Source organism: Salminus brasiliensis, chromosome 21 (genome assembly GCF_030463535.1).
Source record: "Salminus brasiliensis chromosome 21, fSalBra1.hap2, whole genome shotgun sequence".
Taxonomy (NCBI): domain Eukaryota; kingdom Metazoa; phylum Chordata; class Actinopteri; order Characiformes; family Bryconidae; genus Salminus; species Salminus brasiliensis.
This window is the reverse complement of record NC_132898.1, coordinates 25,604,169-25,618,836: the sequence shown is the minus strand read 5'-3', so window position 1 is coordinate 25,618,836 and position 14,668 is coordinate 25,604,169. Positions and strand designations below refer to the sequence as shown.

The 14,668-nt window shown below is 43.2% G+C and overlaps 1 protein-coding gene across 1 annotated transcript; it reads left to right on the top strand.

The window, feature by feature from the left end:
- The first annotated feature begins 1,228 nt into the window (after positions 1 to 1,228).
- Positions 1,229 to 14,396, top strand: LOC140542966 (netrin-4). The gene is made up of 10 exons (XM_072665932.1): positions 1,229 to 1,585; positions 4,387 to 4,832; positions 5,500 to 5,823; positions 7,328 to 7,454; positions 9,186 to 9,374; positions 10,143 to 10,359; positions 11,002 to 11,129; positions 11,274 to 11,342; positions 12,984 to 13,154; positions 13,236 to 14,396. The coding sequence occupies exons 1-10, from the start codon at positions 1,528 to 1,530 to the stop codon at positions 13,370 to 13,372; spliced, it is 1,866 nt and encodes a 621-aa protein (XP_072522033.1). The 5' UTR covers positions 1,229 to 1,527; the 3' UTR covers positions 13,373 to 14,396.
- The last annotated feature ends 272 nt before the right edge of the window (positions 14,397 to 14,668 follow it).

Here is a 14,668-nt window from a genome sequence, read left to right as displayed (position 1 = left end):
GTAAACAACTTTGATGTGACTTTACTAGAACGTTCCGTGCCTCTTGCTTTTACACTTGTCCATAAAACTGGTGGACCTCAGAGTGTGTAGTGTGTGGCGAGGAGTGTGCAGGGGGTCTGGAATGCAATGGTATTTCCTCAACATCAAGCAGAGCTTCTGGATGTTCTTTCAAATCTCAACGCTTTGCTAAAAAAGACTCATTCAGCCAGCCAATGAGGATGGAGCAGACAAACCCAGGTAGAGGAGAAGAAATCATCAGAATCATTCGTATCTTAAATAGTGACTAGTTTTCACAAAAATGGAGCTTTTTCTTGAATAGTGAAGTGAAAAACATTGGTTGGATCTTCATCTACAGTGGCATCTGTCAAGGAATGGAAATCAGGCAGTTCTTCAAAGTGTTGTGATGGAAGCAGAAAAAAAATGGGTAAGCATGAGGATCTGAGATACTTTGACAAGGCCTTTTGATTGTGATGGCTAGACGACTGGGTCAGAACATCTCCAAAACATCAGGCAGGTCCTGTGGGGTGTTCTTGATATGCAGTATGGTCAGTACCTACCAAAAGTGCTCCAAGGAAGGACAACCAGTGAACCAGCGTCAGGGCCATAGACACCCAAGGCTCGCTGATGAGCATGTGTAGTGAAGGCTAACACGCCTGGTCCAATTCCATAGCAGAGCGTATGATTTATGAATTATATCATATATATATATATATATATATATATATATATATATATATATATATATATATATATGTTTTGGTGGTACAGTGGGGATCGTCACAGTTTCAGGCAGATGGTTTTAATGCTGTGGCTGATCAGTGTAAGTTGCTACAAGCTCCTTCAAGCAACATTAAGGGGCCTCAAAGCTTAAAATAGCATCTACAGAATTGGGTTGACGGTACACTGACTGTAATAGGGGTGAATGCTGACTCTGTCATAGCTGGGAAATCCTTTGGTGGAGCTGTTATTCTGAGCACTACACATTAGCAAGGAATCGAAAACTGCATCCATTCACCTCATAGAGAAAACTAGCTCAGGCCTGGATTCCTTATATGGGGACATCGCCCAAATAATGCCTTCAGGGAATCCTATACGTCCTAGAACACGAATACACTTGCTGGTCGGTTTATTGGAACGCAGCCCGTGCCTGACCAATCAGATCACACGGGGCGTTGCAGGGGTGCAGAAACCAAAACAAAACTCGGTCAGTCCAGACGAGCAGCACAAAGCAGTCAAAACGAGCAGCCCTCAGCTGTGCATCGCATCACTTCAGCTGAACCCAGTGAGATAACCACTCTCTGTGAGCACCAGAAGAGCACGAGTAGACCAGCTGCTGTGTTTGAGGGGCGACGGTGCAGGAAACCAGCAGCCTCTGCTTTGGAGGCTTTCTGACAGGTGCGTGGAGCGAGGTCCCAAAACAATGAGAGAGGTATGGACGTCCAGGACGCGCAGACTGGCAGCTGGAAGCGGATCTCTGCAGCCATGCGTGTGTGACTTTGTTCGTGGAGGGTCGTGGGAGTCCCAAGCATGAAGTGGTCGACTCTGTTGATGCTCACTGTGGCCTCCATCCTGCACGGTGTGACAGGTGAGCGAGCGTGGGTGGGCATGGTGCTGTGCATGGGGTTTAATCTGAGCTCAGATCTGAAGTAGTGAAGAAATCCATTCAACCATAAGGCTACAAATGAGCAGTTTTGGTCACATGGGTTGATGAATATAACAAAGCAAGCAAGAGAAACCCCCCAAAAAGGGGAATTCATAAATAATTAAATAAACTAGACCTTGGTGTATTGTTATATGTTCATCCAACTATACAAATTCTGTAATTATACAAATAATTGTATAATTATGAAAGAAATTTGAAATAATAAACATTATTTTAGACCAGAACAAGTTCTGAGGCTTTTCTTTTTTATACCATAGTAAATTTGTGAAATATAAAATGCCTATTTTTATCACTTGCATTAATACATCAAGCTCCCTAAAATATCCAAAACACTACAGACGTTCTATTGTAAGAAAGACTAATTGTTTTTTTCATTAAAAAAAAAGTTAATCATAAAAAGCTTGTCACACAGTTAACTGTAGCATGATGTCATTAGACTGAATGTTTAAAGGCACACTCTAGCCCTAATCAAAAATATATTGATCACTGCATCTATTCTTAACATTCCTACTCATCTTCTTGACCAGAGCCACAGTACGCTCCACAGCAAGATTCTCCAGTCTAAAGACAAGAAAACCCACCTTCTGATGATGTATCATGAAGGTGGGAGGGACTACCAGCACTCTGTGGCAGCTTCTTGCTTGATTCTTAGCTGGATGACTTTCATATGCAGCCAAATAAACTAACTGTGCATAAAAAACAGTAAATAGGAAGGAATAAAAAGGAATTTCATAAATAATGAAATAAACTAGGTCTTGGTGTATTGTTAAATGTTCATCCAACTACACAAATTCTCTAATTATACTAATAAATGTTATAATTATGATAAAAAAAAAGTTTTTAGACCAGTCTGAGGCTTTTCTTTCTTACCATAGTATATTAGTGAAATATGAAATGCCTATTTGTATCACTTGCATTAATACATCAAGCTCCCTAAAATATCCAAAACACTACAAATGTTCTATTGTAAGGAAGCCTACTTGTTCTTGTCCATGAAAAGTAAAAAAAAAAAAGTCACACATATTTTTTTTATTTCAAATCAGCTCAGTGAAATCTAACCCATCTGAAAGATACAAATCACTGCAGGTCAGTATGGCTGAAATCGACTGTGACAGAAATAGTGTAAATGCCGCTAATTCGTGTCCTGTGTTTAACTCTGCAGCCTTTCATACGCAGCCAAATCAACTAACTGCGCGTTTTGTCCGATTACTGTCAGTTGCATAATCACTGGAGGGAATTCGGCAGATCGCTGCCAGGGCCACAGATGCAGTCGGTCAGCAGTAAAGAGGGGTAGTAGGGGGTGGTGGCTGTTGCTTAAATTCTGACTTGGTGCCATCAGGGCCAGTCTTACCCAGCCAATAAATATTTGCACTTTCCGATAACACTCATTGCACAGGGCTTGAGAGCTGCACAGAATTGTTGTTATTCTAAGATAATAAAGGTGTAGCGATTTTAACGATTGGAAATATGAAACAATGAGCATTGTGTGGAAGTGTAGAGTAAAACTCTACTGCTGATCCCAAAAATGCAAATGCTAGTATATTGTTTGGGGCTGTATTGCCCTACTGTGTCCTGTATACAGTCGTTATTACAGAAATCCTGCAGTAATCTACTGGAGTCCTTAAATTAGGGATGTCTGTATTCTAAACTGTACACTTTATGGGACAAAAGTATTGGGACATCTGCTCGTTCATTATTATTATTTTTTTAAATGCATCCTGCTTTTTGCTGGAGTAACTGTATTGTGGCTGTGTTGTGTCTCGTTCAAAAGGCAGTCTGGGCTGAAACACCCCTTATAACTTGTGGCTTGGGCTAAATCAATGTAGGCTGAATAGGTGGATTTATGTTAATATGTTGGTTTTCACACAATCAGTGGGTTCCAAAAATTGGCAGTTTTTGTAGCTTCGTTTTTTTGACAGTGGATTATATGAACTGAGGAGTAACTGGTACGTTTTTCATGATATACTGTAGCTTAGGAACACGGACACTACTTATTTTTGCTGTATTACATCTGTAACACACCTCTGCATCAATTGTACTGGATCGAATCTTCAGTATCATTAAACCCCTGGTATATGGTATAGGTTGACCATACATTTACAGCATAAATAATAATGTTATTATTGTAATTATTATATAGTTATACAGTAAAGAGGCATTTTAGCAGACCCTTGTATCGAAGTACCCAACCTTGTGTTCAATAACCCAGCCCTCTAACCACTTGACCACTACTGCCCTCTAAATGCAACACAAGTAAGCGGATGGCGGATGTAGCCCAAGGACTTTTATTGGTGTAGCTTGCCCAGCTGGGGAACTGGACCCTAGTCTGGAGAAGACTCCTAACACTACATTTGTGTCCCAGCATTACTTTCTTTACATGTAGAGAGCACTGGGTTAATACTCACAGGGTTGTTGGTTCGCTATCCATTGCAGACGGTTTGTAGAATTGCAGTTTAAGATCACCAGTGAGTATGAAACAGCATTGCATATGGATCAATCCCATCTGACTGAAATCCACCGTTTCGTGAGTAACTGCAGCCTTCTCCGGCTGTCAAACACAACCCTGCAATAATGCAGACCCTGAATGTTTCTACTCGTTTAGAATTTCAGAACTACTGTGTTTCATTTGAAGTAAAGGCCACCCCTTATTTGATGTTTTATCTCAGCATCAATCATTCTTGTGTGTTTTTCCCCACTTCCCTCTCTCTCTCTCCCTCACTCAGCCTCCAGATGTGCAGGCCATGCCTGCAGCCCCCCTGTGGGTAACTTGGCCAGTGGCAGGACCCTCAGGACTCTCTACACACGCACATCCTGCTGCTTCAACAGCTCTGTAAAGGAGGAGCTTCACCCCCCTGCCCTGATGGTGGACGACCCTTTCCTGCACCCCGGTACCTGGTGGGGCTCGGAGGCAGTGGCAGGGGGCCGGGATGAAATCCGCCTGGACCTGGAGGCCCGGTTCTGCCTGACCCATGTGGTGATGGTGTTCCGCTCGCCCCGTCCCGCCACCATGAGCCTGGAGCGTTCGCAAGACTTTGGACGCAGCTGGGAGACGCTGAAGCTGTTCGCCCAAAACTGCAGTGCTGAGTTCGGGGTGGCAGACGATGTGAGCCAGCAGGGGGCGCTCTGCACATCCAGATATTCCAGTGCTACGCCGTGCACCGGAGGAGAGGTAACTCCCAAGAGTTGTGGGCTGGGTCCTAATTCTGTACTGGGAGGAGACACTGGGAGCACATGAATGCTATATGTATTTACAGTGATTGAACTGGTCAGTGAAGAACCCTGGGATTAGCTGGATCAGGTGCATTAGGTGCTCTGATCTCTGTGGAAAAGTGCATCTCTGAGATTTGGCAACGCAGAGATTGTTAGAGAACATGTAATCAGATCTGGCCCCTTTAAGCCAAATCCACTTCTTCTTATCGCTGAGAGCTAATAGTTAGAAAGCAGTCTGTGCAATTGTTTGACCGCTGTATCTACAACTCCTTCGTAAATGGAGGGTGGGAAATCTGTCTGACCTTTGAGGACTGGACAGAATATTCCTGGGTTCAATTGCTGCTTGTTTGAACACTGTACAATGCTTTTTGTAGTAGGCCTTTGGGAAAGCCTGGTGGCTCTGTCCCAGAAACCTTTATATGAGCCATCATGAGTCAGTCACAGTATGCATTTCTGTCCTGTCAGTCATATCCCCCCCTTCATCTGTTCTGCTTTCATAAAACTTGTTATTCTGGCCCCAAAGGCCTGGCGGAGCAGAACAAGCCTGCCCCATATCTTCTTCATCCATAATATAGCATTTAAAGTCCCAGTTTTTGACCATATTGACCATAATAAGTTTTGTCTAGGTCATTTACCGTTCTATGGGTCAAGCCAGCTGGATGGATGACCCCTACAGCCCTGAAGCTCTTTCCATCCTGACCCTCACTAACCTCCGCATACGCCTCCTGAAGCCTCACCGCTGCAAGCACGGTCCTCCACACCACAAAACCAGCCCCAGATTCTCCCCCAGTGTCCCCGGACGGTTACTGCGCAGCCCGATACATCTGGCTCATTCTGCTCCGTATGCCGTCTATTCACTCCTGGCTCGAGGGACCTGCCTATGCCATGGGCATGCAGAGCACTGCCTGTCTGCTGGAAGAGGATGGGACACAAAGCAAAGCAGCACTGTGGTGAGTGAGAGTGGGACTGAGTGATGCCAATAAATGTACTACTGTGTACTGTAAACAATAGTGATTACTGATTCCTTAAATTAGGGATGTATGTATTCAGAAATGTACACTTGCGGGACAAAAGTATTGGGACATCTGCTCATTCATTGTTTTTTCTGCAATCAAGGGTATTCAAAAAGAGTATCCTGCTGTTGTCCGAGTCCAGATAGCTTGATAACTCTAGATTTTGCTGTGAGGATTTGGTCACATTCAGAGACAAAAGCATTAATGAGGTCAGGATGTTGGATAATCACCACCCCACCTCTTCCCCAACTCGCCCACGTATCCCAAAAGTATTGGATGGAGCACCAACCATCATTCCTGAGAACACAGTTCCACTGCTCTGTAGCTCAATGCTGGGGGGCTTTTTTAAGCCTTGGCATTAGGCAAAGGGGCATTAAGTTCATGTTTGTCTGCTCCAGAATCAGAATCATAATCAGAATCAGATTTATTGGCCAAGTATGTTCACACACACAAGGAATTTGTTCCGGCTGTTTGTGATTCTCTAGTGAATCTCCTATTCTATACTATATTGGAGTTCAATAAATGCATCATGCATCAAACATGCCCACACGGGCGCTCAAAACATACCCTTCATAACATTCATGATGTACATAAACCTGGCACATCTGTGAAGCATCTCATAGACCTGGCTTTTGGCGTTTCTCTCTCATGTTCGATGCATTGATGTCGTAGGTCTGTGTACTACTTTGTTTGGAATAGTGTTGGATGATGGAGGCTCTAACAGCAGCACAGCGGATGTATTTTTCTTTCTCAGTATATAATTTGTGTGCGCAGTGTTTTCACTACATATATCTTGCAGTGGCGGAAATAATTTTATGAAATCTCATGAAATCGCAAAATATTTATTTAATCATTTAAAACTTCAGAAAGTGGAGGCGTGTCTTCCTATCTCTACTTAAATAAGAAATATGCAGATCAAGAGAGAGGAGGACTAAAAGAGTGTATCTGACCGGATCCAGTGACTGTCCTGGCATTAAACCCCCATTAACTCACTAACTTGCCGCACAGAGTCCAAAAATTCCAAATCTGTAAGTGTTTATAATGGACACGCACACCGGTGCCGGTACCGCGCATTAACGCATGTGCTTCATGACTCTGGGCACTTTTCAATTCCTTAGTGCATCACAAAACACCACACAGCTATTTCACAGTACTATTACACATTAAAATGGACTCCCGGTGAATTGGATCCACTGCCATAGTGTACATATTAGCTGGATCAGCAGTGCTAATTTCATTCACTGTTGTCCACTTTGAACCATCATCTGGACAAATGACTGTTTGATTTGTGTTGTTTGGTTACATGAACCATTTAAATGACCTTCTTTGTGTGAATAATACTGTAGGTTATGGCAGATGCTCAACAGCTATGATCTGCCCTCTGTTGTCGTGATCGTTCACGAGGATCACCTGTATGCGCTTCTGTTTGTCCTGCTAACAGGTGCAGGGCAGGTGTGTTTGCGCTCACCACACAGCAGGTGCTCACTGCGAGAGGTGTGCCCCTCTCTACAATGACCGACCCTGGAGAGCAGCCAACGGCAGCAGTGGGGAACCGAACCCCTGCCAGAGTATGGATCTTTTCTCTTTAACCTTACTTAGTAAGCCCACCATGCATGTACAGTACAGGCCAAAAGTTTGGACACACCTTCTCATTCAATGCGTTTTCTGTATTTTAATGACTATTTACATTGTAGATTCTCACTGAAGGCATCAAAACTATGAATGAACACATGTGGAGTTATGTACTTAACAAAAAAGGTGAAATAACTGAAAACATGTTTTATATTCTAGTGTCTTCAAAATAGCCACCTTTTGCTCTGATTACTGCTTTGCACACTCTTGGCATTCTCCCAATGAGCTTCAAGAGGTAGTCTGAAATGGTTTTCCAACAGTCTTGAAGAGGTTCCCAGAGGTGTTTAGCACTTGTTGGCCCCTTTGCCTTCACTCTGCGGTCCAGCTCACCCCAAACCATCTCGATTGGGTTCATGTCCGGTGACTGTGGAGGCCAAGTCTTTTTTAATTTTCTGGACTTCATTTCTTAAAGTAATGATGGCCACTCGTTTTTCTTTAGTTAGCTGATTGGTTCTTGCCATAATATGAATTTTAACAGTTGTCCAGTAGGGCTGTCGACTGTGTAGTAACCTGACTTCTGCACAACACAACTGATGGTCCCAACCCCATTGATAAAGCAAGAAATTCCACTAATTAACCCTGATAAGGCACACCTGAAAACCATTTCAGGTGACTACCTCTTGAAGCTCATTGAGAGAATGCCAAGAGTGTGCAAAGCAGTAATCAGAGCAAAAGGTGGCTATTTTGAAGACACTAGAATATAAAACATGTTTTCAGTTATTTCACCTTTTTTGTTAATTACATAACTCCACATGTGTTCATTCATAGTTTTGATGCCTTCAGTGAGAATCTACAATGTAAATAGTCATGAAAATACAGAAAACGCATTGAATGAGAAGGTGTGTCCAAACCTTTGGCCTGTACTGTACCAACAGAACCAACAGTTTGTGAGGGGCCTGGCTGCATCCATTCCCTCACATTACTCCAGAACACCAGAGGGCGCCCCAGAGCAAGTCCTCAATGAATGGCGGTGAATGGATCTAACAGCTAAAACAAAATTGGACATGTTTCTAACCATTGAGTAAATGACTCAAAAGCACTCAGAAAGTTTGCTTCTGGGTGCTGATTGGTCAGCATTACTGCTACTGGCCCCTCACTGATGTCATGAATGTACATAAGGCACCTATAACTGAAGCGTTCAAGTGTTTTTTGTGAAAATAAGGACATTTGCCTGAAAAATAATGTACTTTTTACAAATTAGGACACAAAATCTCAAAAGGAACCCATTCTTTTCGACTCTTTGGAGTGTCAAGTGTTTAAAGGAGGCATATAGTATTTTGCTTATGTTTTAGTTTTATTATAGTTCCCTGTCCTCTTTGACAAGACAAGTGAGAATAGTATAAAACCAGTAACACTTGTATGATGTTTTTACCCATTTGCTCCACTAGGCCGGTTGTTTCTGCTAGCCTGGTAATAGAAATTTGCTACGGTTAGCATTAGGCTAATATGTTTAGCAGTTTTATAGCAGCTCTGGACAGTTCATTTTATAGCAGTGCGATTTTATAGCATTTCTCCAGATTGCAGATGTTTGAAGCTCACAGAGATTCAATAATTTATACTTCGTATTAATGGAGCCTGTTAGCGTAGCTAAATACTTTGAGTAAAACTTTTCTCTCTCTCTCTCTCTCTCTCTCTCTCTCTCTCTCTCTCTCTCTCTCTCTTTCTAGAGTGTGAATGTCACGGCCATGCACAGAGCTGTCACTTCTCCCAGCGGGTGTGGCGCTCCACAGGGGGTGTTAGCGGAGGGGTGTGTGATAACTGCCAGCACAACACAGTGGGCCGCAGGTGCCAGCGCTGTCGACCGGGGTACCACCGCCACCCAGCCAGACCACTTAACTCGCCACAGGCCTGCACACGTAAGACAGAGATGAGGATGGAGGGGGACGGAGGGGTGGGCTGCAGTGTTAAAGACACCAGAGGATGTACTTTGCTAATTAGGCATCAGCTTAGATTTAAGGAGATGTTTAGATACTACTGATGGTTTACTATATATATTAATTACATAGACACATAATGAATGAAGGTACTGAGAATATTAGTTGATATCAAGAAATGTAACATGAATTGATGTTTGTAAGATTATGTTGAGGATTTCTGTTTTTTTACTTCAATTAAACCACAAAACACACCAGCTGGAGGGAGATCCAATCCCATGAACTGTTTTAGTTAGTAGTTTAAAATAAGGTTACATTATATACTATAATAAAATAAGGTTTATTATTATTACTCTGTCGCCCCCTGCTGGTAACAGTAGAACAATACCCTTTTATCATGTGCAACCCAAAAAAGGTTTACTTTTTTACTGATTCTCTGATTAACAAACAGATCTGAAAATAGCTCTTCTAGTAAGATAGGAATGCAATGCAATGAAGAGGAGGACAGATTTTTTGGTGTCCAGTCGACGCCTTTTGCATTAATGATGTTATATCGTCATGGATATTTACTGCTAGTACTTTCATTTGACCAATATTTGAGATTTCACATCGTAGAGCTGTGTGTGTAAAAGACAGCAACAGTGGATTTCACTGGACATCAAAAGCTCTAGAAAGAGAACATTAGTAATGTATGGGTACAGGTATTAGACATAGAATGCTGCTCTTACCCACAGTGCCTCTCTTCAACAGGCTGTTGGTGTGATCCAGTTGGATCCTTTCCAGCACTGACCAGCACAGAGGGGACCTGGTGCCACCCCAGAAGTGGGCAGTGCCACTGTAAGCCAGGGGTTGGGGGCACAAGCTGCAATCATTGCCTGCCTGGACACTGGGGCTTCGGGTCGGATGGCTGCAGGCCCTGCATGTGCCCTCTGACCTGTGACCCCGTAACAGGGCACTGTTTAGACAGGTGAGACCAACTCTGATTAAACTATATCCAAGTCTAAAGCCTAATGGAAGCTGAGTCAGTTTAGTTTAATTATATATATATATATATATATATATGTGTGTGTGTGTGTGTGTGTGTGTGTGTAATTCTATTATATTTTCAGAGCTGTGGTTTTAATCCAGTATGAATATACAGTGTGTGGAGCTTTTATAGCCTGACCGTATTAATTGTGGAGTGTTTTTAATCCAGTATGAATCTGCTCTGTAGAAAGCTTTTACAGGCTGACATGAATTATTGCAGACTAATCATATTCCAGTATGAATCCACACCTGTGTAGCCCTTGCAGTCTGCCATTTATAAATGTGTAGTGTTTTTAATCCAGTATGAATCTGCAGTGTGTGTGTAGTTTTTTTTAACTTTCTTACAGTAATAATTATGGAGTGATTTTAATCCAGTATGATTAAAATCTGCAGTGCTTCTACTCTGGAGAGGCTTTATACTCCTCTAACTGAAAAGAGCCGTAAGCTGTTGTTTGTTCGTATCACTGTGAACTTGGCCTTAAGAGGCACATTCGGTGTCCAGTGTAAAGAGATCCTGAATGTGATGTACTGTCTTTTGATTCTCTTTCATTGTGTTTGTGTCGTATCCTGTTTCTCTTTACAGCAAAGCCAATGGCGAGTTTTACAACGTTCCCATTGGAGGCAAAATTCCTGACCTGACCCACTTTCGGCCACACGAGGAGGACAAGGTGTGGTCCAAAGAGCTTGCTGTCTCTGCACTGTACTACACAGGTGAGCTAACAGGGCCCTCTTGTTTTCTGAGCTGTTCTTTCATCAGTGTTTCTCTGGTCAAAAGTGGGCTTCCAGGAAGGGCTTCTGAAAGTGTACCATGATGAACGAGCTCTGGGTGTTTGTGTGTGTGTTGTTTCTACACAGGGAAATGCAGCTGCAAAGAGAGAAAGCTGAAGAGTGTGTCTGACCTGTGTAAGATGAAACATTCCTATGGTAAGATTTGGAAAATGAACACATATCTTGCAATATGTGCTCTTTTTGTCAGATTTGTGAATTAGAGAAACTTCTAGAGTCTTGAGAGATTTGTTCACAGTGGTGGATTATATATATTTGGACCACCAATTACCTAACCCGTACATACTTTCTCCCCCCCATCACACGCAATGCCCCCCAACACTAGTGAGGGTGGACCAACACACACCCCCTCCGACACATGCTCAGTCAAGCCCCACTTGTTTTTCAAATTGCCGCCGATGCATTATCACCGTGCAACCAACGCCCCTGAAGGGAAGCACTACATACCAGGCTGTGACGCACCAGCCTGCAACTGCCAGTGACCGCCAGCACTGCAGCGAAGCAATGTGAGGACAGAGAGCCATCTACCCACCCTGGAGAGAGCGAGGCCAAATGAGCATTATGACCAGGACTCGAACCAGCGATCCTCTGATCATAGCGACGTGGTGAATGATTCCTAATTTCTTAAGGCACCCTCACAAAAAGTTATTACACCAAATCATTATAAATACACTGTCTGATGCCTGACAGTGTTCCCAATTTGGCACTGCCAATTAAGCCACCCCTTGTAGCTCCCCTTAGCACTAGCAATGCTCGCGACTCTAGGAGGATAAGAATTTAACACGTGTCTCAGTCGATACATGCAAAGCCAGCTACAACCTCTTTTCGAACTGCTGGCAATGCTGCATTGCTGGGTAGCCAACACGCTTGAAGGAAAGTGCTAGGTCCCCAGCTTCGTTGCACCAGCCAACCTCACGCGCCCGACCATACGCGCAGCTGTTGGATGTCGCTGTGCGTTACCATAGAAAGTAGGTTGTAAGTCTGTCAGCTAATAGCTGTTTTCCCTCAAAGACTGCACAGTTCCGGTCCAAATGGACTTGGTTTCAAAGCCACATTCCACAGCTCCGGAGTGGGAACAATTTGGCCTTAAGCTGAATGGGCATAGAGAGCTTCTTAACCTGAACGAGCCGGAATGTAGACTTTGTTGAAAAGCAGTAGGTTTTTTTTGTTTGTTTTATTTATGTAGGATATTTACACATTTTTATATTTCAATTCCAGTGTCTGATTATTCTTAATAATTAAAGGTTCACTGCTCTTTAAAAGGGTGGAATTGCATGATTATGCTTTATATAATCATTATATCAGTGGCATAAAATGTTCTTAAAATGACAATATGATCATTTATTGCAGTTATTTATCGTGATAGGCCTAGTACTGACCACAGCATACCAGGAACATCCTTAGGAACACCTGCCTGATGTTATGGAGATGTTCTGACCCAGTCGTCTAGACGTGACAATTTGGCAATTGTCTAATATGGCTCAGATTCTAAAAATTTTTCCTGCTTTTAACACACATCACCTTCAACAACTGCCTAATATCACCACCTCTTGACAGATGCCACTGTAGATGAAGATAATCTCTCCACCTGTGTTAATGTTATGGCTGATGTCATTATTTATGAACTCTTTATGTGATTGCTGTGACAACAGCATTAATTAAACTTGTAAGGGTTTATGAAAGGCCATCAATCTGGTTTCGTTATTAGTCCGACCCCTGTGGGACCACATTTCCGTGCATGCATATATGTAATATTCTTTTCTGTTCTCTGTCCTGCAGTGATGAAGGCCAGTGTGCTGTCTGCTCACGACAAAGGCACCCATGCGGTGGTGCAGGTGAAGGTGAGGAAAGTGCTGCGCTCTGGGCTCCTGCCTCTCTCTCAGGGTACGCACAGCCTGTACCCCCTGTCCTGGACCAGCCGGGGCTGCACCTGCCCCGTCCTCAACCCAGGTACTGTCCTCATGAAGATGAATGTATTTAAGATGTTGTAATGTGACTGGAATATGAAATGAGACACTGTTTCTTCATCAGGAGTAGACTACCTGCTGGCAGGCCCAGAGGAGGTAGAATCGGGACGGCTGCTGGTCACCCTGCAGAGCCTGGTGGTGCCGTGGACCCCAACGCTGGGCTTTTTGGTTTCTGAAGCTGTACGGCAGGGATGCTTATGAAAGTGCTGGACGTTAACAGACATATGGAGATACCCAGCCGTGGAGAACTCCCAAGCCAAACTACTTGGTAGAATTGGTAGAAGCCCATGCATATCGGTGGTACAACACTGGTTGAGTGGACTAAGCTGTATAAGGGAGCACAGCAGTAGAGCTCTAGGGCAGAGCCTTCCGCTATCCACACTTAAGAGCTGTAGGGCAGGGGTACTCAGATCTGGTCCTGGAGGCTCAGTGTCCAGCAGTTTGGTAATCCTTTTTCCTGCTCAGGGAAATCAACTGTCCTGAACACCCACTCTCCAGACTGGAATAAATACCCCTGTTTAGAGGTTCCTTTGCACTATCCTTTGGCCATATTGATCAATTTACAGGTACAGGGAGAGACCTGGACTCTGGACAGTAACTGATACGGGAGGTCACATGGATGTTGGATTTTTTCCAAGCCTGGATTTTCAGAATATACTGAAATATGTGGTTCACTTTTACTATGTAGAACTATTTGTACTGATTTTGTACTTGTGTAGTTAGATTACACATTTTTTAAAGGCTATTTGTAAAGCAACATCACTGGACTGCTGATCATGCTTGGAGGAGAACACTAACTGCCAGTTCTGTTACATCAGCTAACAGGCACTTACACTGGCTTGCATTGTGCTGAGAGATCGGGGGAGAAGGAGGGCCATCCTACCCGACCAGAGGGATTGAGACCAGTTATGCTCTCTGGAACTTACGTATGGCTGTGGCATCACCGGCGATCTCCCAACAATAGAACCAATGCTTTAAATTGCACCACCCTGTTATTTATTTTTAAAGACCATTTTCAGCCGTTCTTTATTGCTAGACCATTTTTGTCACTATGCAAATCACCTACATTTTGATTGGCCCTTTAGATAAATACTTTACCTTGTTTAGGTCTAACTACCTGTGCCCATCTTAACATAATATGGGTTTCTCCAGTGACATTGGTAATTTAGTAATTGGTCATTTATCCTAGAACTAAGCTACACTATAAGGACAAAAGTATCTGGACACCTGCTCATTTATTCTGAAATAAAAGGGTATTAAATTCATATATCATGCTTTTGTTGGATTAACTATCGCTACTTTCCAGAGAGGGCTTTCTACTAGATTTTGGAGTTTTCCACTGCTCCAGAGCTCAATGCCAGGGGGCTTTAGACCCCTCTATCCCATGCCTGTTAACATGTTGCCAGTAGATTAAGGAGAGAGACCTATTCTATTGGCAATACTTCTCTACAGAAATTAGACAACAGTTAGCAATAGGTACAGCTTAAAGTAGCTGAA

Excerpts from the sequence above, each read along its gene's own strand:
- LOC140542966 (XM_072665932.1), top strand. The coding sequence starts at position 1,528 with ATGAAGTGGTCGACTCTGTTGATGCTCACTGTGGCCTCCATCCTGCAC. Across the intron at positions 1,586-4,386 it reads CATCCTGCACGGTGTGACAG|CCTCCAGATGTGCAGGCCAT; the intron begins GTGAGCGAGCGT and ends TCCCTCACTCAG. Across the intron at positions 11,130-11,273 it reads CTCTGCACTGTACTACACAG|GGAAATGCAGCTGCAAAGAG; the intron begins GTGAGCTAACAG and ends GTTTCTACACAG.